The sequence below is a fragment of the Dama dama genome, chromosome 14 (genome assembly GCF_033118175.1).
Source record: "Dama dama isolate Ldn47 chromosome 14, ASM3311817v1, whole genome shotgun sequence".
Lineage (NCBI taxonomy): Eukaryota > Metazoa > Chordata > Mammalia > Artiodactyla > Cervidae > Dama > Dama dama.
This window is the reverse complement of record NC_083694.1, coordinates 23,917,176-23,939,158: the sequence shown is the minus strand read 5'-3', so window position 1 is coordinate 23,939,158 and position 21,983 is coordinate 23,917,176. Positions and strand designations below refer to the sequence as shown.

Sequence of the window (21,983 nt, the reverse complement as noted above, 5' to 3'; positions counted from 1 at the left end):
AAGATCCTACATGCCAGGCAGCAACTAAGCTCACGCACCACAACTACTGAGCCACATGCTGCAGCTCCCAAAGCCCCAGCGCCTGCAGCCTGCACTCCAAACAGGAGCGCTCCACACGTGAGGACAGAAGTCGCTACTGTGAGAAGCCTGCACACTGTGCCGAAGAGTAGCCCCCGCTTGAAGACACTAGAGAAAATCTGCACAAAGCATGAAGACCCAGCACAGCAAAAATAAATAAATAGAAATAAAGTTTAAAGAACTACCTTTCTTTGAATTTGAAGATGTACGTTCCCCACCATCAGGGCGTTCTTGGGAGACATCTTGTCCTTGGGGGTCATTTTTCTCTGTCACTGAAACTTTTCCCCCAAGACCACTAAAGACTACCATGAGACATTTATCTTCGAAGACATTTTATATAGAAATCCACTCAATTCTAAACAGAATTTTATTTCTACCACTTTGCCCTGATTTATAGAGCTGGTTGGCCTGCGGCCGTCTTGAAGATGACAAAGTAAATGTGTCAGGTAAGTTGTGTCCACTTCCTTTCAAATGATTTGTTGGGGAACCTTAATCTTCTTTTTCTCAGTATAAATCCTGTCCACTCAAATTAAATTCAGACTGATGTCATTCCCACTCTGTCCCCAACATAAATGAAATCATATACAGAAAATTTTCCCTAAAGAGATTTCAGCATTCTTTTTCCTCTTTTGCCTGAAAAGCTGACAACTATATTTGCTAGCTCTTGGCAAGCCTTCATAAGTTGCCCGAGAAACAGAATGGTTAAAGGTGTGGTTGACTTCATTTTGCTGTAGGTATAATAAATAATTATATCTTGTGGTTGGAGATGGTGCAGTTTGGCAGAAGACAGAAACTTTCACAGGAATAATTGAAGGGTATCATCTCCCACAAGCCTGCAAAGATGAAAAAGACCCAAACAATTCTTGGCAGGCTGTTATCCAGAGGAAGATGCTCAAATGATGTTTGGAGGTATGGAGATAAAGGGTAGACGCCTGTGTGCATTTGCCAGACAGCTTCTCTCATCACTTCAGACTTCTTGAATTTCCACTCTCAAGGTTAAGGTTTAGGGTGGCTCCATCATTAGAAAAGAAAGATAATAAAATTAACTTTAATTTGCCTATATTACACACAATGAAATGTGGTGGCAGTAACCTAAAACGTTAAGAAATCAGAATGATCATTAAAATTTAGTTGATTGATTAAATCAACAAACTTTTGCTACTTAGTTGGCTAGTTGGGGATATTTTTGGCTGGCAAGAATCTTGGGTTTAAATATCACTGGAACGAGAAGTTATTTAGCCCTTTCCTGATGTATCTTTGCATCTTGGAAGCTGCCAGATAGAGCTGGGTACATACTGTTTAGCATCCATCAGTCTCCAAAAGGCAAAGATGACTCCTGGGAGGAAATGACTCAGACTGGAACTCCTTCTCCAAGGCTCAATGATATAAAAATGAGGTAGAATGAACTGAGATGTTACTGACCAAGGTTAGGTGTCATAGAAGGAGATAAAGACTCAAGAGGAAACCCTCTGTGAAAAGAGGTGGGGTCTGGTGTGGTGACAAGTACTATTTCTTTGTCTAGATTATTGGTAGGGAGTGTTCCAGTTATAGGGTATGACTAATGGTAGAATCTCTTCCTACTAAGTCAATCTGACATTATGATTGTGTTTTGGGGAAAGTGGCCATGGATCTGTAATATCACTGAAGAGTTGTACTTTCAAGGAGGCTCATTCTTTTTTTTTTTTTTTTGGCTATGGTGCTCATGATTAATATATCAGAGAAGTGTTTTCCTGGTCTATTGATGACCCATCTGGGTAAATAAACCAGTAGAAAATATAGGAATGGATAATGGTGGCAATAATTTTGGTTGGTCATCTGATACAAACAGCTGACTCATTGGAAAAGACCCTGATGCTGGGAAAGATTGAGGGCAGAAAGAGAAGAGGGCCTCAGAGGATGAGTTGGCTGAATGGCATCACTGATGCAATGGACATGAACTTGGGCAAACTTCAGGAAATGGTGAGGGACAGCGAGGCCTAGTGTGCTGCAATCCATGGGGTTGCAAGGAGTTGGACACAACTTGGTGACTGAACAACAACAATGGTGGTAAATGAGACAGCCAGACTAAGCTTGCAGGAGCTGATTGCTTGGATAGGCCCCAACACAACACAATAAGGCAGGAGGAATAACTGGTACAACTCAGCATGATCAGTCTAGCCTTGAGGAGGAAGGCAGAATTCTGGCACTTTGGGAGCATTGTAACTTGAGGTCAGCTGGCTCCTGAATAGAGGTTCCCTTTAACCTGAAGCCATCCATTCCGGGAACTCTGAAACCTTGACTGAGGGGAGCAGGGCTTCCAAGAATGAACGGAAATGGAGAGCCCAAGTTCCTACAGAGACCTGGGGCCCCAATGGCAGCAAGACCAAATTAGGAAATTACTGTTGTTACTTTAGCAGCCCATCTCAGATGCATTTCAAGTGGGCCCCCTTCAAAGAGAGGTATATCCAGGTGATGAGGCCAGGCGGTGGCGTCAGAGGCCTGGAGGGCCCCAGTTTCCCAAAGCCTCCTGAAACAGTGTATACTATCCATAGACATTCCAGGAAAGTGGAACAGGAAAATGGCATGGAGAGGCTGGGACATGGGCTCTTGGGAGACAAGCCATATGCCTAATAGCAAACCCTAACCTACCCAGTGGGGAACAGAGCTCAGGCTTTCCTGACAGCCTTAGGGGTGGGGAGCAGGCAGGCTGGCTAGGTATCCTCCAACTGAGTCACCACGGAGCCCTAGTTGCTGGAGAAGCCTAGAGCTAATCAGGCAGCAAGTTCAAATGTGGACTGTCATGCACTCAGAGTGATGGGAGTAGGGGGTTGCTATGGTCTCTTGATGTGGCATCATATCATTCAGAAATCTAGCCCAATCTTCTTTACAACATGAAGTTTTCTAAGAGGACAAGCGTCCAGGTGCAAGTGCTTATCAAGCATCCAGTTGCGTCATATTTGCTACTCTCTTTGCCCAAGCAAGTAACATAGCCAAGGCCATAGTCAATGTAGGTGAGGCTATATGAGGACATGAAATCCAAAAGGCATTGTTCTTTGGGGATCTTCAATGTAACAGTCTATGGGCTCAGTCACATTAGTCATGTCTGACTCTTTGCAACCCCATGGACTGTAGTCTGCCAGACTCCTCTTTCCGTGGAACTTTTCAGGCAAAAATACTGGAGTAGGTTACCATTTCCTCCTCCAAGGGGATCTTTTCTGACCCAGGGATTGAACCCACATTTCCTGCATCTCTTGCTTTGGTAGGCAGATTCTTTACCACTGAACCACCTGGGAAACCTATAACAGTCATTAATTAAGCATTAACAACTAATGCTAAAAAACACAGTTTTTAGAAGAGTTTTCACATTTACTATTTCAGTTTGTTTAACAATAACCCTTGAGAAACAAATAAATCCCCTATTTTACAAAGAAAGAAGCAGAGGCTCAGAAATTAAGACATCTAAAATTATATAACTAGTAAGAAGCTTGAACTCAGGTCTTATTACTGCAAAACCTGTAGTTTTGTATATCATAGCTACCTATGGCCAACACACCCTGTGTTATGCAGGTATGATTTCCATGTCTGATCTTTACAGTTTTCGAAAATTTGTTGACAAGTTAATGAGAGTCATTCACGTTTTCCAAATACTTTCTGTAGAATTTAGATTGCCATTTATTTTTGATGTGTTTGGAGAAAAATGCACCCAACTATCAAAGACTGCTATGTTGTAACAGAGTTATTAGCAATGTTTGCTAATTGGGGAAAGCAAGCCTCAAGTAAACCAGTACAGCTGTAGGGAAGGACATCCCTTGTATCAAACCCCAAAAGAAAGTTTTATTTAGACTTTATGATGCCCAAAGTTTCTTTTTAGGAACAGAGGGTTCTTTTCTGTACCCTAGCCACCTGGCAAAGAGTTTTAGCCTGAAACTCCCATGCCCAAGTTCCCTAAGGCACTTATGTGCTGTGCTGTCCTCAGTCACTTCAGTCATGTCCAACTCTTTGCAACCCTACGGACTGTAGCCCACCAGTCTCCTCTGTCCATGGGATTCTCCAGGCAAGGATACTGGAGTGGGTTGCCATGCCCTTCTCCATCAGGCACTTACACTACTATGCAAATATCAATACTAACAGCCCACAACTGATGGACAGGACTTGCATCACTGGGGTGGAGTTGGGTTTCAGGGCTTATAAATAAAAATGTATATTGAGAAAGAAACCACAATTGTTCTCAAGATGGCTTGCAATTCCTGGCTAACGGAGAATAAATCACAGAGAGATTAAGATCAGATCTGGCTCAGAAGCACCACCTGTGGTGATGTTGCCATGGTAATCAATGACCAGGGAACAGAAATCCGGGGGAACCGTAGACCAACCCCCAACTCCTACCACCCCCCCCCCACCCCCATCACCCCCACTGCCCATCAGGAGCTGGAATCTGCCATCAGGCCCTCCTTGGATGAGGCACTCCACTGAGAAATGCCCTCCGCAACATCTCGTAGTCTTGTTCCATACTCATGGCCCCTGGCCTCCAGGTGACATTTCTCATTAGGAACATTGGCTGGTTGGGCCTTTGATCCATTCTCTTCACTTCCCTTGTCACTTTGCTAATATAAAGAGAAATAAGGAAATGTTTACCTGTAAACCCAATACCTCTGACCTCTATATCTTGTAGAGACACCCTTCTAAGAAGCTTCTCCTTTAAGCAAACTCAGGTTTCACACCACTTTCTACAACCTATCTCGTGATGTTCTAACTTCACACCAGAGGCAAATATTAATAAACCTCATGGGGTGAGGCACCTTAGAAAAATAAGTCAGTCTGACGATGGGAGCTCAGTGAAACTGCAGTACATGAAATACCAAGTGGGAAATGCTCCTCTCTATGGACCCAGATCAGAAACACCCAATATTCCATCTCAGGGCTCTTGCTGTCCCCATCAGGATGTCACATACCTTACTTCTTGTTCTGCAGTACTCATTTAACATATACTGGTACTTGGGCTGATGAAGACCAAAGAAGACAGCAAATCTTTCACCAAGGAATTCACAGGCTAGAAGAAAGAAGAAGCACTTTGGTAATCTGAGTTAAGAATGAAAACTTAAAGTCTGTGGAGATGCCAAGAGTTTCAACTTGCCCACAGATTGTCTACTATTACACTTACCTTCAAGGCTGACAAGATATTTTAATTGCTGTAGACTCTCACAAATTTTAGGACTCAAAGAGAATTTGTTAAATCTTGTATCTTCACATAGGATGGCATCTAAACTATCCTTTTCAGGTGAATATATCAAGAGATCTTCAAAATACCTAATAACAAGTACAGGTCCTAAGCAATCAGAATAGATGTTGTCCATCTGCATGTATGTCATCTGATCATCAGCTGTGAGTACATTGCAAATTATACCAAAAGTTAAATCCAGTATTACCAAGACCCTTGTCAGAAATTCCTCCATGCGTCAAAAAAAAACAAAAAAAAACAAAAAAAAAAACAAAAAAAAAAACCTCCCTAAGCAGCAATTTAAGGCTTTCTTTATCTGCCTTCACTTCAGTAACAAGGTGGCTTGCAGCCTCAGGGATTATTAGAGTCAGGAGTAAAGGGTTACCATGAATAATGAGTGGTTTCCAGAAGGTCTCTCCTAGAGATGTTTTCCCTTAAAAGTACAGAACTAAGACTTCCCTGGCGGTCCAGTGGTTAAGACTTCTCTTTCCGATTCCCGGGGTGCAGGTTTGATTCCCAGTGGGGGAGCTAAGATCCCACAGGTCTTGTGGCCAAAACCCCAAAACATAGAACAGAAGCAATAATGTAACAAATTCAATGAAGACTTTAGAAATGAGCAACATCAAAACATGTAGGACTTCTGATGCGCCTCTGCCCATTAGAGGACTTTGTGATTCCCATCATTCATTCCACTTCTAAAGATACTGCTCTTACATCATACATCAAAATGACACTCTGTTGTTTTTTTTTTTAAACATGCTTTATCCTTTCAGAAATACTCTAGCTCTTTAATCCTTTTGTTTGCCACAGTGCCCAGTACATGTGCATAAGAGAAGTTTCTAAAATGTTAACATCTCAGGACGTTTTCCTTGTTTATGACCTACTAGAATTTTAAATTGGAGAAATTAATTACCAGTGTCATCTGGGTTCTAGTTCTCACCAAAGTCTCTGTGTAGAGATCAGGATACTGATTGTTGGCATATTTATGCCTCCACTATAGTCTGGAACCCCCAGGCAGAAGCTCTTTAAGATTACAGTTCTATTTGGAGCCCAGAGATGGATAGATTTCCCATGTGTCCTATCCCTGTCATCTGAAATCAAAGCCCGATGTGGAAATCACTGTAGTCCCCATTCTCCTTCACACTCTCATATTGCTGTGCTGAGTTTTGCTTTTTTTAACCTGATCTAATCTTTTAAGTTTCCATCCCTCAAGAACATTTTACATCTTCAGTCTTGCCCTAACTAAAACATAGAAGTCTCTAGAAGAAGCATTTCTTCTGCCAATGTGTTTTGGCCAAGGTAAGGTCAGTATTGGGGATTTCCCAGGTGGCACTAGTGGTAAAGAACCCTCCTGTCAATGTAAGAGATGTAAAAGAAGCAGGTTCAGTCCCTGGGTTCAATAATCCACTCCAGTATTCTTGCCTGGAGAATCCCATGAACAAAGGAGCCTAGTGGGCTATGGGCTGTAGGGTTGCAAAGAGTCAGACACTGACTAAAGCAATTTAGCAGGCACACACAAGGTCAGTATTCACCTGGATCTCTAAAGTAATTTCCAAATTACTAACTCTCTACCTTGACCTAAAAGTACTTAGGGCTTATACCATCTGACTAAATCACCCTTAATGTAATTTAAAGACCTCCCCCCCACCCCTGGTCACTTTCATGGTCCCCAAGCTGGTATTGGCCAGACATACTTTCAGAACTTTCTTAAGGTGTCTCCTCCAGAGGTCACCATTCCTGAGTACTCTAGTCTATAGTCCCTACACTCCTCCTACCCTGGAAATTGTAACAACAAAGTATCATTATAAGCATGTTTACTGGCCAGTACTATTCATCAAATATTAAGGTCCTTGAAAGCAAAGACTGCCATTTGTCTTTGAGTCCTAGGGTCCTGCGCAGTGCTGAGCGTATGAGTATTCAGTAAATGTTTATTTAATGAATGAATGGAAATCAGTTCCTAAGAGCTATGCTTTCTATTTTCTCAGATTTTTAAAGTTGTTTTCCCCCATCATATACAGGTTTGCTTAGTTGCTCAGTTGTGTCTAACTCTTTGTAACCCTGTGGACTGTACCCCGTCAAGCTCCTCTGTCCATGGGATATTTCAGGCGAGAACACTGGAGTGGGTTGCCATTTCCTCCCCCAGGGGATCTTCCTGACCCAGAGATCGAGCCCGCCTCACATTGCAGGCAGATTCTTTACCCACTGAGCCACCAGGGAAGCCCATCATATACGTAAGTATATATGAATTAGAAGGAAGTAGTAATTAGATGTTGCCAATTGTGTTTTTTTTTTAATTGGTGAAAGTCAAACAAAACAAGATTTACCATTCATCTCTTATAAATAAATAAATAAATACAGGAGCCCTAGTGGCTCAGAAGGTAAAGAGTATGCCTGCACTGCAGGAGACCTGGGTTCAATTCCTGGGTCGGGAAGATCCCCTGGAGAAGGAAATGGCAACCCACTCCAGTATTCTTGCTTGGAGAATCCCATGGACGGAGGAGCTTGGCAGGGTACAGTCCATGGGGTCGCAAAGAGTCGGACACAACTGAGTGACTTCACTTTCGTTTTCTCTTATAAACAGCCACTTAGGCCATTCATTATCTCCTTGAGAGGGGTCAATAACATTCTTGCTTATAAAAGAATGATTATGACAAGGGAACTGGGAACTGTGTCAGATAACAATAGTTAAAATCAAGAAAGAACTTGGAAGTTTATTCATGTGAAGAGTCCACTCAGTGAGGACTGAGTATTGTCTTCAAATGTTTGAAACTCTGTCCTATGAAAGAGGAATCTAGATTGGTTTTGTCTGGCCTTTAAAAGAGACAACTAGAATCAAGGGGAAAAACTCTAAAGGAAGATTTAAAGGAAGATAGAGTTTACTAACAAGAGCTGGGAAAAGATGGCAAGGTCTCCCTGAAGATGTGAGGTTCTATGCCTTCAGGAATGTTCCAGTGTAGATCTGGAAGTGGATAGATCTTCAGAATGCCGTGGAGTGCATTAAACCACTTCAAGTCTCATCTAACTCTGAGGGTCTATAAGCCTATATTTATGACAGAAAACAACAACAACAACAAAAAAAAACCTTAGCAGTACTTACTAGAAAATGAGGTTCTTGCTATTTGCCCTGCACAAAACCATAGGTAGGGCCCCCAGGCAAGTTTAGACTGAAAAAGAACAAGAAAGGGAAACCAGGTTAGAGTAACTAATAACAGAAGTGATGACTGCAGAGTCTGCGGTGTAAAGGCTTCAAAATGCTTTGTAATAGGTTCCATTTTCTCTCTTGTAGATGAGAAAACTAAGATGATCAAAATTATAAGTTGATTGTACACAGCTCCAGAAAGCAAACCAAAGAGAACAAGGAGTTAGCTTAAAACTATTTTTGACAAAACTTGTTGGTTTTATCTCTCATTCACTCAACGCCCATGCTCACTAATAATGATAATCTAAACTTACAGGATCAAGTGTTGAATTTGTTCTCTGTTCTTTAGCTTCCTCTTCCTCCTCCTCTGTGCTATATTCTTCCATGATGTCTCCATCAGCAAAATGGATAATTCTTCTGGGAGTTGTCCTTTTGGAAGGTCCACTCTTCTCTAGTTCTAACTGCTGGAAATTGTCTTTCTCCATAAGGAAACAACTAGTAAGTGAAAATCAGGACACTTTAGAATAAGTTGTCCAGTAGAGTGTTATATAGCAGAGACATGTCTAGTCATTTTCTTTTCCATTTTTGGCCATTTTGTGCAGTGGGTGGTATCTTAGTTCCCCAACCAGGGCTCAAACCCTCACCCTCTGCAGTGCAAGGGCAGAATCTTAACCACCAGGGAAGCCCTTGCTGATTATTTAGTTATTTTTGATGGATTGTGAAGACAAAGAGTTCACAGGTAATCACAACCATGATCTCATCAATTTTTCAAATCCAATGGAGGATTGTTTAGCTATGTACTAAAATGGAAAAGATTTAATTAGCAGTGAAAAGGTGAACTTCACATTTCTTCAAACAAATATGTCAGCAGGGTTCCTTTACCCCTTATTAATTGCAAAATCCACAGCTGCTAGTAGGAAGTGTCCATCACCCTGTGGAAATTCCTCAGTTATTTCAATAAATATTGAGGAGCAATACAAGTAGTGGTTAAGAGTACAATCTTTACACACAACAGCTGAAAATACTTGCCACCTATATATCTAATAAGGGACTTATTTTGAGAACATATTTTTAAAAAACCACTGCAGTTTATAAAATATAAACAACTCGATTTAAATAGGGGCAAAGAATCTGAATAGACACTTTACTGAAGATTTATAGATGGCAAATAAATTTAGGAGAAGTGCTCAATGTCATTAGTCATTAGAGAAATACAAGTGGAAACCATATGTCATATGATAACATAGTCACTGGAAGGAAAAAATTAAAGACTAACAATAACAAGAGATGAGGAGTAAATGAAGCAACTAGAACCTTCATACATTGCTTGCTAGTGGGACTGCAAATGGTATGGCCACTTTGGGAAACGGTTTGTGTCAGGTGTGTCTGAGACCCCATGGATTGTAGCCCGCCAGGCTCCTCTGTCCATGGGATTCTCCAGGGAAGAATACTGGAATGGGTTTGCCATTTTCCTCCGCCATGGGATCTTTCCAACCCAGGGACTGAACCCGATCTCCTGTGTCTCCTGCATTGAAAGTGGCTTCTTTACCTGCTGAGCCATCAAGGAAGCCCAGAAAACCATCTAGCAGTTTCTAAAAAACATATACTTACCACATAATCTTGTAATTCCATGTCTAGCTATTTACCCAAGAGAAACAAAAACATATGTCAGTCTAAAGATGTATATGTGAACATTCTTAGCAACTTTATTTATAAGAGCCCCAAACTGAAAACAATCCAAATGTCCATCAACTGGTAAAAAGATGAACAAAATGTGGTATATCTGTGCAATGCAATACTGCTCAGTGATTAAATGTTATTGGACAACAAATATTTGTAATACTCTGAAGCAATCTCAAGAGCGTTATGCAAAGTAAAAGATGCCAGATACTGTATGATTCTGTTTATTTGAAATTTTATTAGTAGAACACAGATCAGTGTTTGCTAGGACTGAGAGGATGGAGGAGAAGATTGACTACAAAGGGGCCAAGGGAACTTATGCGGGTGAGGGGACTGTTCTCATAGATAGCATGATTGTAGTGGTGGTTACTTGACTGCATATATTTGTTAAAATGAATAAAAATCTAGACTTAATATGAATTTTATTATATTTAGGTTAAATCTTAACACAACTAGCAAGCTTGGAGCCAGAGTTCCTAGGTTCAAAATGTTACTACTTAATATTCTGATGTCTCAGTTTCTTCATCTATAAAGAATAATATAGCTTGAAAATGTGTGTAAACTTATTACTGACCTTGTAAAATTAAGGAGTAAATGAGGAAAGACACATACAGGAGTTGGTACAGTTCTTAGCAAATAGAAAGCATTTAATAAAGTCTAGCTGTTGTGAAGTACTTATCACTTAATGGTGTGTATATATCAGGCACTGCTCTAATATTTTTCTTATCTTTTTTTGAGAGCAAAACACCTAACACTATTTTCTTAATCTTTCATATATTTTAAGATTATATCAGCAAACCTGGGAGGCTGAGCTGATGTGGAAGAATTTTCCTTCCTGTTTGAAACATACAGAAATGCTGGATAAAATTAAACAAACAAAACATTAAATCAGGCTGCCCTTAAGGAAGTAATAAAGAGAGAGAGTCAGAGAGAGAGAAAGGGAAGGATTAAGGGAGGTAGGAAGGAAGGAGGAGGAAAGGAGGAGAAAAGAAAGAAAAAAAGAAATCCAGGTTAGGTGTCAGGAAAAGAGAGGAAACTCAAAATCATATGATGAGCTGAAGCTGAGGTGGTTCCTGGGATTTCAGAATTAGATATAGGCCTTGAGGCTAGGGCTTTAATACTGGTGTAGAGAGGACAGAGTCTTAAATCACAAATCCCATGAGTGTAAGGGGATGAAATGAAGCAACCTGCATAAAACTAAGATAATAAAGTACCATCTTATTATAAAATATGGAGGAGAAAAACTATCTGCTGGTCTATAAAAGTGGCAAAATAATTTATCATCTCCCAAGGCAACATGGGTAGAAATAGTCACCTGAAAAACACTATGGGCCATGTGAGCCCCAGGCCAGGACCACATACTGGCTTGTGGCCCAAGTTCATAGTCTCATCTGGACCTGAAATGAAGTTGAGTGACCTGAAGTCATCGCAGTTCACAGAACTCTCAGATGCAAATGCAAATAACACTGGAAGGAGAGTTCAACCAGACTGGGAACACTGGACCTCCACTGCAAAAAATGCCCTAAGGAGGCACTCACTGAAAATACTTACAAACCACATGACCAAACCAACCATCAGGAGAAGGGTTCAGCAAATGAAATGGAAAAAAATTGGGAGAGCCCTCATCCAAGAATGAGGAACGATAAACACGAAACTTTAAAAATGAAGGACGAGTTTTAAAATCTTTTAAAAAGCTTTAAAAATGATGGAGATTCAGTGATCAAGACTTCACCTTCCAATGCGAGGGGTATGAGTTTGATTTCTGGTTGGGGCTCTAAGATTGCCCATGCCTCGGGGCCAAAAAACCAAAACATAAGAAAATTCAATGAGGACTTTAAAAAAAAATGGTCCACATTAAAAAATCTTTAGAAATGAGTGTGTTTAATATATTCCAAAAGGTAAAGGAAGCAAAACATTCTAAAATCCAGAAGGAGCAGTTTGATTTGAAAAAAGAACCAAACAGAAATTCCAGAAATGAAATATACAGGACCATAGGATAGGTTGGATGTAGATTGAACATAGTAAAGAAATTGGAGGAAATCTCTCAGAAAACAGCTTAAAGAGATATATATATATATATATATATAAATATATATATATATATGTATATGTATACACATATACATATATATTCTGTTACCATGAAATATGGACTTCTCTGGTGGCTCAGACGGTAAACGCGTCTGCCTACAATGAGGGAGACCCGGGTTTGATCCCTGGGTCGGGAAGATCAGCTGGAGAAGGAAATGGCAACCTACTCCAGTACTCCTGCCCGGAAAATCCCATGGACAGAGGAGCCTGGTAGGCTACAGTCCATGGTGTCGCAAACAGTCAGACATGACTGAGCAACTTTACTACCATGAAATATATATTAAAATATGTATATATTCTGTTAAGATGAAAGCAAAGTTTTGAGCTAAAGCATAGATGATAAAGTTCAGTATACATTTAATGGAAGTTCCAAAAGAAGTGAATAGAAATAATGGGGGAGGTGATATTTGAAGAAGTAATGGCTATGAATTTTCCATATTTGAAGAAATACACAAATTTTCAAATATTAGTAACCTGAGAATACTAAAATGGATAAAAGAAAATCAAACCTGATCATAGAAATTATGGAAAATCTTGGAATTCTCTCATGATCCAGTGGTTAAGAACCTGGCTGCCAATGCAGGAGACAAGGATTTGCTCCCTGCTCTGGGAAGCCTCCACACGCCATGTGGTAGCTAAACCTTTGAGTTACAACTACTGAGCCCACCCTCTAGAGCCTGTGCTCTGCAACTAAAAAGAAGTCACCTGAAACGAGAAGCCCGAGCACTGCAACTAGAGAAATTTCTCATGCAGCAATGAGACGCTGTGTAGCCAAAAATTATAAATAAAAATTTAAAAATAAATAAATAATAGAAATTATGGAAAATCGTAAATTTTATAATAGATGGGCAGATTAGTCTATAGGCTAACTTAAAATCAGCATCAGTTGAGCTCAGAAACAATTGATTATTGTTGTAAAGAACTCAATATCCATAAACATCAAGGTCTGACTGTATAGCACAAGGAAATATATTCAATATTTTGTAATAATCTGTAAGGGAGAAGAATCTGAAAAGTTAAGTAAAAAGATGATGCTGTGAAAGTGCTGCACTCAATATGTCAGCAAATACGGAAAACTCAGCAGTGGCCACAGGACTGGAAAAGGTCAGTTTTCATTTCAATCCCAAAGAAAGGCAATGCCAAAGAATGCTCAAACTACTGCACAATTGTACTCATCTCACATGCTAGTAAAGTAATGCTCAAAATTCTCCAAGCCAGGCTTCAGCAATATGCGAACCATGAAATTCCAGATGTTCAAGCTGGTTTTAGAAGAGGCAGAGGAACCAGAGATCAAATTGCCAACATCCGCTGGATCATCGAAAAAGCAAGAGAGTTCCAGAAAAACATCTATTTCTACTTTATTGACTATGCCAAAGCTTTTGACTGTGTGGATTACAATAAACTGTGGAAAATTCTGAAAGAGATGTGAATACCAGACCACCTGACCTGCCTCTTGAGAAACCTGTATGCAGGTCAGGAACTAACAGTTAGAACTGGACATGGATCATCAGACTGGTTCCAAATAGGAAAAGGAGTATGTCAAGGCTGTATATTGTCACCCTGCTTATTTAACTTATATGCAGAGTACATCATGAGAAATGCTGGGCTGGATGAAGCACAAGCTGGAATCAAGATTGCCAGGAGAAATATCAATAACCTCAGATATGCAGATGACACCACCTTATGGCAGAAAGTGAAGAACTAAAGAGCCTCTTGATGAAAGTGAAAGAGGAGAGTGAAAAAGCTGGCTTAAAGCTTAACATTCAGAAAACTAAGATTGTGGCATCCGGTTCCATCACTTCATGGCAAATAGATGGGGAAACAGTGGAAACAGTGGCTGACTTTACTTTTTTGGGCTCCAAAATCACTGCAGATGGTGATTGCAGCCATGAAATTAAAAGATGCTTACTCCTTGGAAGGAAAGCTATGACCAACCTAGACAGCATATTAAAAAGCAGAGACATTACTTTGTCAACAAAGGTCCATCTAGTCAAGGCTATGGTTTTTCCAGTAGTCATGTATGGATGTGAGAGTTGGACTATAAAGAAAGCTGAGAATTGATGCTTTTGAACTGTGGTGTTGGAGAAGACTCTTGAGAGTCCATTGGACTGCAAGGAGATCCAACCAGTCCATCCTAAAGGAGATCAGTCATGGGTGTTCATTGGAAGGACTGATGCTGAAGCTGAAACTCCAATATTTTGGCCACCTGGTGTGAAGAGCTGACTCATTTGAAAAGACCCTGATTTGGGGAAAGATTGAAGGCAGGAGGAGAAGGGGATGACAGAGGATGAGATGGTTGGATGGCATTGCCGACTCAATGGACATGAGTTTGAGTAAACTCTGGGAGTTGGTGATGGGCAGGGAGGCCTGGCGTGCTGCGGTTCATGGGGTTGCAGAGTCAGACACGACTGAGCGACTGAACTGAACTGAACTGAACTGAATATACACATACATATTTTCTGGTGTACATTTTGCTGTACACCAGAAACCAACAAAACATTATAACCAACTATACTTGAATAAAAAATTGAAAACATTTTTAGAAAGAATTCAATATCCAGTTAAACAATTGTTATTTTTATTAGGTTGGGGCAAAATAATTGTAGTTTTGCATTGTTGACACTTGCCTTTGATGCTGGAATACATTCTTAAATAAATGTGGCTATGTTACAGAGGAGAGTGAAAAAGTTGGGTTAAAACTCAACATTCAGAAAACTAAGATCATGCATCCAGTCCCACCATTTCATGGCAAATAGATGGGGAAACAATCGAAATAGTGACAGATTTTATTTTGTGGGGCTCCAGAACCACTGCAGTTGGTGACTGCAGCCATGAAATTAAAAGATGCTTGCTCTTTGGAGGAAAATCTATGACAAACCTAGACAGCATTTTAAAGAACAGAGACATTACTTTGCCAACAAAAGTCTGTATAGTCAAAGTTACAGTTTTTCCAGTAGTCATGTATCGATGTGAGAGTTGGACTATAAAGAAAGCTGAGCACCGAAGAATTGATGTTTTTGAACTGTGGTGTTGGAGAAAACTCTTGCGAGTCTCTTGGACTGCAAGGAGATCCAACCAGTCCATCCTAAAGGAGATCAGCCTGAATATTTATTGGAAGGACTGATGTTGAAGCTGAAACTCCAATACTTTGGCCACCTGATGCAAAGAACTGACTCATTTGAAAAGACCCTTATGCTGGGAAAGATTGAAGGCAGGAGGAGAAGGGGACGACAGAGAATGAGATGGTTGGATGACATCACTGACTCGATGGACATGAGTCTGAGTAAGCTCCAGGAGTTGGTGATGGACAGGGCAGCCTGGCATGCTGCAGTCCATGGGGTCGCAAAGAGTCAGAACTGAACTGAATGTGCATGTCTCCCTTTGTTTTTTTTTTTTTTTGCCAATGATTTATTACTTGCTGTTTATTTTATATATACTTTAGACTATGGAAATGGTTAGACAAAAAGCAAATTCGAGTGATTTCCTTTTTTGAGTTCAAAATGGGTCATACAGCAGCAGAGACAACTCACAATATCAGCAATGCATTTGGCCCAGGAACTGCTAATGAATTACAGTGCAGGGGTGGTTCAAGAAGTTTTGCAAAGGGGATGGGAGCCTTGAAGATGAGGAGTTCAGTGACCAGTCATTGGAAGTTGATAATAATCAATTGAGAGCCATCATCAAAGTTGATCCCCTTAAGTTGCTGAAGAACTCGATGTCAGCCACTTTATGGTTGTTCAGCATTTGAAGCAAATTGAAAAGGTGGAAAAGCTCAGTAAGTGGGTTCCTCATGAGCTGAGCCCAAATCAAAAAAATCATCGTGTTGAAGTGTCATCTTCTCTTATTCTAGGCAACAACAATGAACCATTTCTTGATCAGATTGTGACGTGCAGCGAAAAGTGGATTTTATATGACAACTGGTGACAACCAGCTCAGTGGTTGAACCAAGAAGAACCTCCAAAGCACTTCCGTAGCCAAATTTGCACCAAAAAAAATGTCATGGTCACTGGCAGTCTGCTGCCAGGCTGATTCACTATAGCTTTCTGAATTTCAGTGATACCATTACATCTGAGAAGTATGCTCAGCAAATCAATGAGATGCACTGAAAACTGCAACATCTGCAGTCTGCATTGGTCAATAGGAAGGGCCCAGTTCTTCTCCGAGGCAATGCCCGATTGCATGTTGCAGAACCAACACTTCAAAAGTTGAACGAATTGAACTATAAGGTTTTGCTTCATCTGCCACATTCAACTGAACTTTTGCCAACTGACTACCACTTTTTCAAGCATCTTGGCAACTTTTTGAAGGGAAAACGCTTCCACAACCAGCAGGATGCAGAAAATGAGTGTTTGTAGAATCCTGAAGCATGGATTTTTACATGACAGGAATAAACAAACTTATTTATTGTTGGCAAAAATGTGTTGGTTGTAATGGTTCCTATTTTGATTAATAAAGATATGTTTGAGCCTAGTTATAATGATTCAAAATTCGTGGTCTGAAACCACAATTACTTTTGCACCAACTTAATTAGTCTTAGGTGTACAGCAAAGTGGTTCAGTTTTATGTATGTATATTGTTTCAGACTCTTTTCCACTACAGGTTATTACAAGATATTGAATATAGTTCCCTGTGCTATACAATAGGTCTTCGTGTTTATTTTATATATAATAAAGTGTATATGTTCATTTCAAACTCCTAATTTACTCCTCCCCTCTCCCCACTTTCCCCTTTGGTAACCATATCTTTGCTTTCTATGTCTGTGAGCTTATTTCTGTTTTTTTAAATAAGTTCATTTGTATCATTATTTTTAGATTCCTCATATAAGTGATATCATATGATATTTGCCTTTCTCTGTCTGACTTACTTTACTTAATATGATAATCTAGGTCCATCCATGCCAGCTAAACAATTATTGAGAGTGAAATAATGACATTTTATGACCTATAAAAACTTAACCATTCCTGCATCTTCACTGAATGAATAATTTAAGATTATATGTCAGTTAGAAGGAAAGTGCAGAAGCAAGAGATGCGAGAAACCAATGTAAATAAGTGAGTAAACAAAGTGGCAAATCTTAATAGTGACTCTTAAAAACTCTAATTTGGTTTGGCATAGTATAAAAACAAAGAAGTATTAAGTATTAGACAATAATAACAAAAATATGAGGGGCTGACCTCTTTAAGTATTGTTTTGAATAGGAGAGGATTAGTATGTATGTTGACAATTTAAAAGCAACTAGAAAAATAATGGAATTAGAATATATAGCTCAAAACCGGTAGAAAAAATTTAAAGGAAATAAACATCCAACAGAAGGCAATAAAGAGGGAAGAAAGAGAACAAAGGAAAAGCACGAAAAATTAAAATACTAGAAAATGTTAGAAATAATTCCAAATAAGTCAGTAGTCATAATACATATGAGTAAGCCAATTATCAGCCACCTATCAAAATGAAAAACAGCAGATTGAATTCTTTAAATATTTTATGGGCGAGAAAATAATATTGAATACACACACACACATATACATGTTTACGTATGTATCAATCAGTCACCAAATTGGTACGATGCTGAATTTATGCCTCTGTCAGAGTTACCAAAAACCTGTCAAGGGTTAAATTTGTTATCTAAACCAAGGTGACGTGAGACCCTCTTAGCCCAGGGTCCCCTGAGGAGTCTCAAGGATGCACAGGGTGTTTCCTGACTGACTGAGTGGCAGTGTATCACAGAAGAGTCTTGCTAAGGACTAGGAAGAGTTGTTACCACTTAGTTTCTGATGCCAAAGACCAGCAAAAAAACAAAATGAACAAACAAAACATTGTAACTTTGTATTTAAATATGCTGAGCCTAATACTACTGCAAAACTAAATGTTGTCAGTGCTATGAGAAATTAAGTGTTCTATACGATCAGAAGAAATTTAAAACACTTTCAAAAAACAACTCACCAATGTTATTCCTCTGCTTTTTCTTTCATTGCTCTAACTGGTTATGTATGGTTTTGAAAGCCTTGACTGTGCTGACGTGGAAAGGTTCTCTTGTGTGCGTCATACAGGGCGGAACATATTTGAGTTGTGGGAAGGTCAGATGTATTTACACATTCGACATTAAATAAACCCTGTGGCTCTCAAAGTTGTCTGCATGTTAGGATTACCTGGGAGTCCTTTTTTAAAATTTCAAGGCTGGGACACATACGAGACCCACAATCTCTAGGAGGCGGACATGGCGTCAGTTATTTTCGAGGCTTCCCTGGTGATCACAATGGGCAAGCCAGCCTGAGGACTAGCTCCCTAAGGAGAGCAGGAAGAAATGTGACTTCTAAATTGAACAGACTTGTGATTTAGTCATGTGGTGCACTGCAGAAAGAACCAACAGCAAGCAAAGACCTCTTGTTTGTTTTTTTCAAGATATATATATTTTTTTTTTTTGCTTTTCGCTTTCTCAGGCCTTCTTGCCTTGCCCCAAGCGGAAAAGCTTAAACATCAAAAGTTTAAGAATAAGGAAGGCCCAGCCGTCTCATAGTCAATTTACCCCCTTTCCAAATCATCTCCCAACTCGGATCTATTTCCAAACCAAACGAAGTCGTTCATCCTTCATTTACCTGGCTCACCCTTGTTGTATTACAAACAAATGATATCATGGCATCTGGTCCCATCACTTCATTGCAAATAGAAGGCGAAAAAGTGGAAGTAGTGACAGATTTTACTTTCTTGGGCTCCAAAGTCACTGTGGAGAGTGACTGCAGCCAGGAAATTAAAAGGTAATTGTTCCTTGGAAGGAAAGCTATGGCAAACCTAGACAGCATATTAAAGAGTAGAGACATCACTTTGCTGACAAAGGTCTGTATAGTCACAGCTATGGTTTTTCCAGTAGTCATGTACGGATGAGAGAGTTGGACCATAAAGAAGGCTGAGGGCCAAAGAATTGATGCTTTAGGACTGTGGTGCTGAAGAAGACTCTTGAGAGTCCCTTGGGCAGTGAGATCAAATCAGTCAATGCTAAAGGAAATCAACCCTGAAAGGACAGATGGTGAAGCTGAAGCTGCAATACTTTGGCTACCTGATGTGAAGAGCCAACTCATGCTGGGAAAGATTGAGGGCAGGAGGAGAAGGGGACAACAGAGGATGAGATGGTTGGATGGCATCATCAACTCAATGAACACGAATCTGAGTGAAGTCTAGGAGATAGTGAAGGACAGGGGAGCCTGGTACGCTGCAGTCCATGGGGTTGCAGAGTTGGACGTGACAAATGATACCTGTTGGCTTTCTGAAGAAAATTGTAGTTTCTGATTTTCAAAATACTGTTATGCATGAAATAGACATATTCATCTTTAAAATCAGAGTGTTCAAAGGCCATGGTATTGGTGAGAGAGAACGAGGGAGAGAGAGAGGTCTAGTTTATAGTCTATTTTGTGAAGTTTTCTGCCACCTAATGGACACTTCAGAATATGCCATGTAAAATTCCTCTTTGTAACCACTGTGTCTGTCATGTAGAGGGGGCTCAATATTGAAGTGTGGATTATTTACCAAAATCTTGGGAGCACCACCAACTTCACACCAAGTACCTAGACTGAGATGTTTTGTAAGTGATATTGCTGTTTAGTTGCTAAGTTGTGTCCAACTCTTTGCAACCTTATGGACTGTACTTAGCCCACCAGGCTCCTCTGTCCATGGGATTTCCCAGGCAAGAATCCTGGAGTGGGTTATCATTTCCTTCTCCAGGGTATCTTCCCAACCCAGGGGTAGAATCTGTGTATCTTCATTGGCAGGCAGATTCTTTACCACTGCGCCACCTGGGAAGTGATATTTTGGAGGGTCAAATATTTCCTACAATATACTTTAATTCTTATGATAACCTCTAGTTTTTTCTTAAAAAAACAACAAAAAACAAAATCTAGTTTATCAAGGATTGCTCCCAAGAGTATCATGTAATTAACACACCCTTTGGGATTCCTGATCTTTCAATATTGGAGTACCCCAGGACTCAGCCACTAGACTCATCGTGATTTTTATCTACTCCTCATTTGGCCCTATGGCTTTTTTTTTTTTTTTCCTTTATTTTTCAGTGGGTTTTGTCATACATTGACATGAATCAGCCATAGATCCACACGTATTCCCCATTCCTATGGCTTTAAATACTATCTACACACATTTATATCCAATGTTTTTATCTCCCTGAATCTCAGATGCATAGATCCCACTGTCTACTTACCATCTCTTCTTGGAGGTCTAACAGACGCCTTCAACCTCATGTCTAAATCTGCTCATACTTTCAGTGCACCCTTCTCCTTCCTGAAACCACCCCCCTCCTCCCAGCCCCCACTCACACACTCCCATCTACTCCTCTGGCATTCTTCCCATTTCAGCAAATGGCAACTCTATTCTTCCAGATCCTCAGACCTAAAACATTGGAGGCATTCTGATTCTTCTCCTATAATCACACCTCACCTTAAATCCATCAGGAAATTCTCTGGACTACTGCCAGGGTCCTAACACTATCAACACCAGTCTAAGCCATCATCTCTCACCTGGATTACTGCAGTGCCTCCTAATTGGCTTCCTACTCTGTATCCTCAAAAACAGAGTGTTAAATACAAAATCACACTGTGTCACTTCTCAACTTGTAACTCTCCAGTGGGTTCCTGGCTCACCAAGAGTCAAAGCCAAAGTCCTTACAAAGGCCTCAGATGTGGATTTGGCCCCAGTACTTTTCTGGTCCCATTTTGCTCTACTTTCTCTCCACTTCATTCTGCTTCATTCCAGCTGTTGCCCTCTTACTGCCATTCCCTGACCACCAGGCTGTCCCCCACGGGGACCTTGTGCAAGCTGTTCTCTGGACCAGTCCCTCTTCTCAGAGGCTTTGTTCCCTCCCTTCCTTCAGATCTTTGACTCAAAGGTCAGCTGAGTTCCTATCTGAATTCCAGAGCACCCGCCCACTTCCTTCACCACCCCCACTCCACAGCTTACCTCATTCTGTTTTGTCTCATCACTTATCAACATTTAACACAATCTGTATTTCACTTACCTCCTTTCTGTCTCCCTCTCCCCGTCCTTCTCCGCCCAGCCTTCCAGTCAGGGTGGAAGGGGTCTTACCTGTGTGCGCCCCGCTTTATCTCCTGCCCCCTACAGTACCTAACAGGTGGAGCTCAGTATTTGCTTAATACGTGAGTCATACAGTCAGTTCACTTTAATGGGTGGGGGAAGGTTCTACATGAGATTGGAAAAATAAGGAGAGCAGCTTTATAATTATTTCCTGATGTTGAAATGGCTACCTTATTTTTCATTACACTTACACACTCATTACGTTTCAATTAACTCCTTCACTGAAACACAGCATGCTCAGCTGTAGCAACAAAATAGCACAATACTTCTGCATCTTGACATTTAACTTTGGGAAGTTATAATACCTTAAATTTCCTAGAGTTCTTTCAGTTTCATTAATCAAAAAAAAAAAAAAAAAAAAGTTTTCAAATGAATCTGGTTAATGCAGCAGAGAACTGGCATTGGGTTAACTACCAAGAGTTTTATCAGCCCTGTTCATAGGGGCCTGCGGTGACCCCGGCTCCCTTCCCTTCTTTCCCTGAGGGGGTCAGGAGAGCAAGCCTTGAAAGGACAGGACAGTTGAAGCCCCACTTCAGGGGGCAGAGGGCAGTATTCACTCCCAGCTTCTCTATGCCATTTCACCTGAGGACACTGGCCCTCTCCAATCAATGACTCACCCAGGCAGGCAGGCATATTCTGAGGAAATATGAAAAAACCAACAGTATGAACAAACCACTGCTCCTCCTTGAGAAATGCTGACAGAAC

General features: G+C 40.5%; 1 protein-coding gene across 1 annotated transcript; it reads right to left on the bottom strand.

Moving 5' to 3' along the window:
* Nucleotides 1-4,478: 4,478 nt before the first annotated feature.
* On the bottom strand, nucleotides 4,479-21,332 carry FAM177B (family with sequence similarity 177 member B). The gene is made up of 5 exons (XM_061161197.1): nucleotides 21,270-21,332; nucleotides 8,729-8,909; nucleotides 8,373-8,439; nucleotides 5,010-5,107; nucleotides 4,479-4,661 (listed from the first exon to the last, which is right to left on the bottom strand). The coding sequence occupies exons 2-5, from the start codon at nucleotides 8,897-8,899 to the stop codon at nucleotides 4,479-4,481; spliced, it is 519 nt and encodes a 172-aa protein (XP_061017180.1). The 5' UTR covers nucleotides 8,900-8,909; nucleotides 21,270-21,332.
* Between the last annotated feature and the right edge of the window lie 651 nt (nucleotides 21,333-21,983).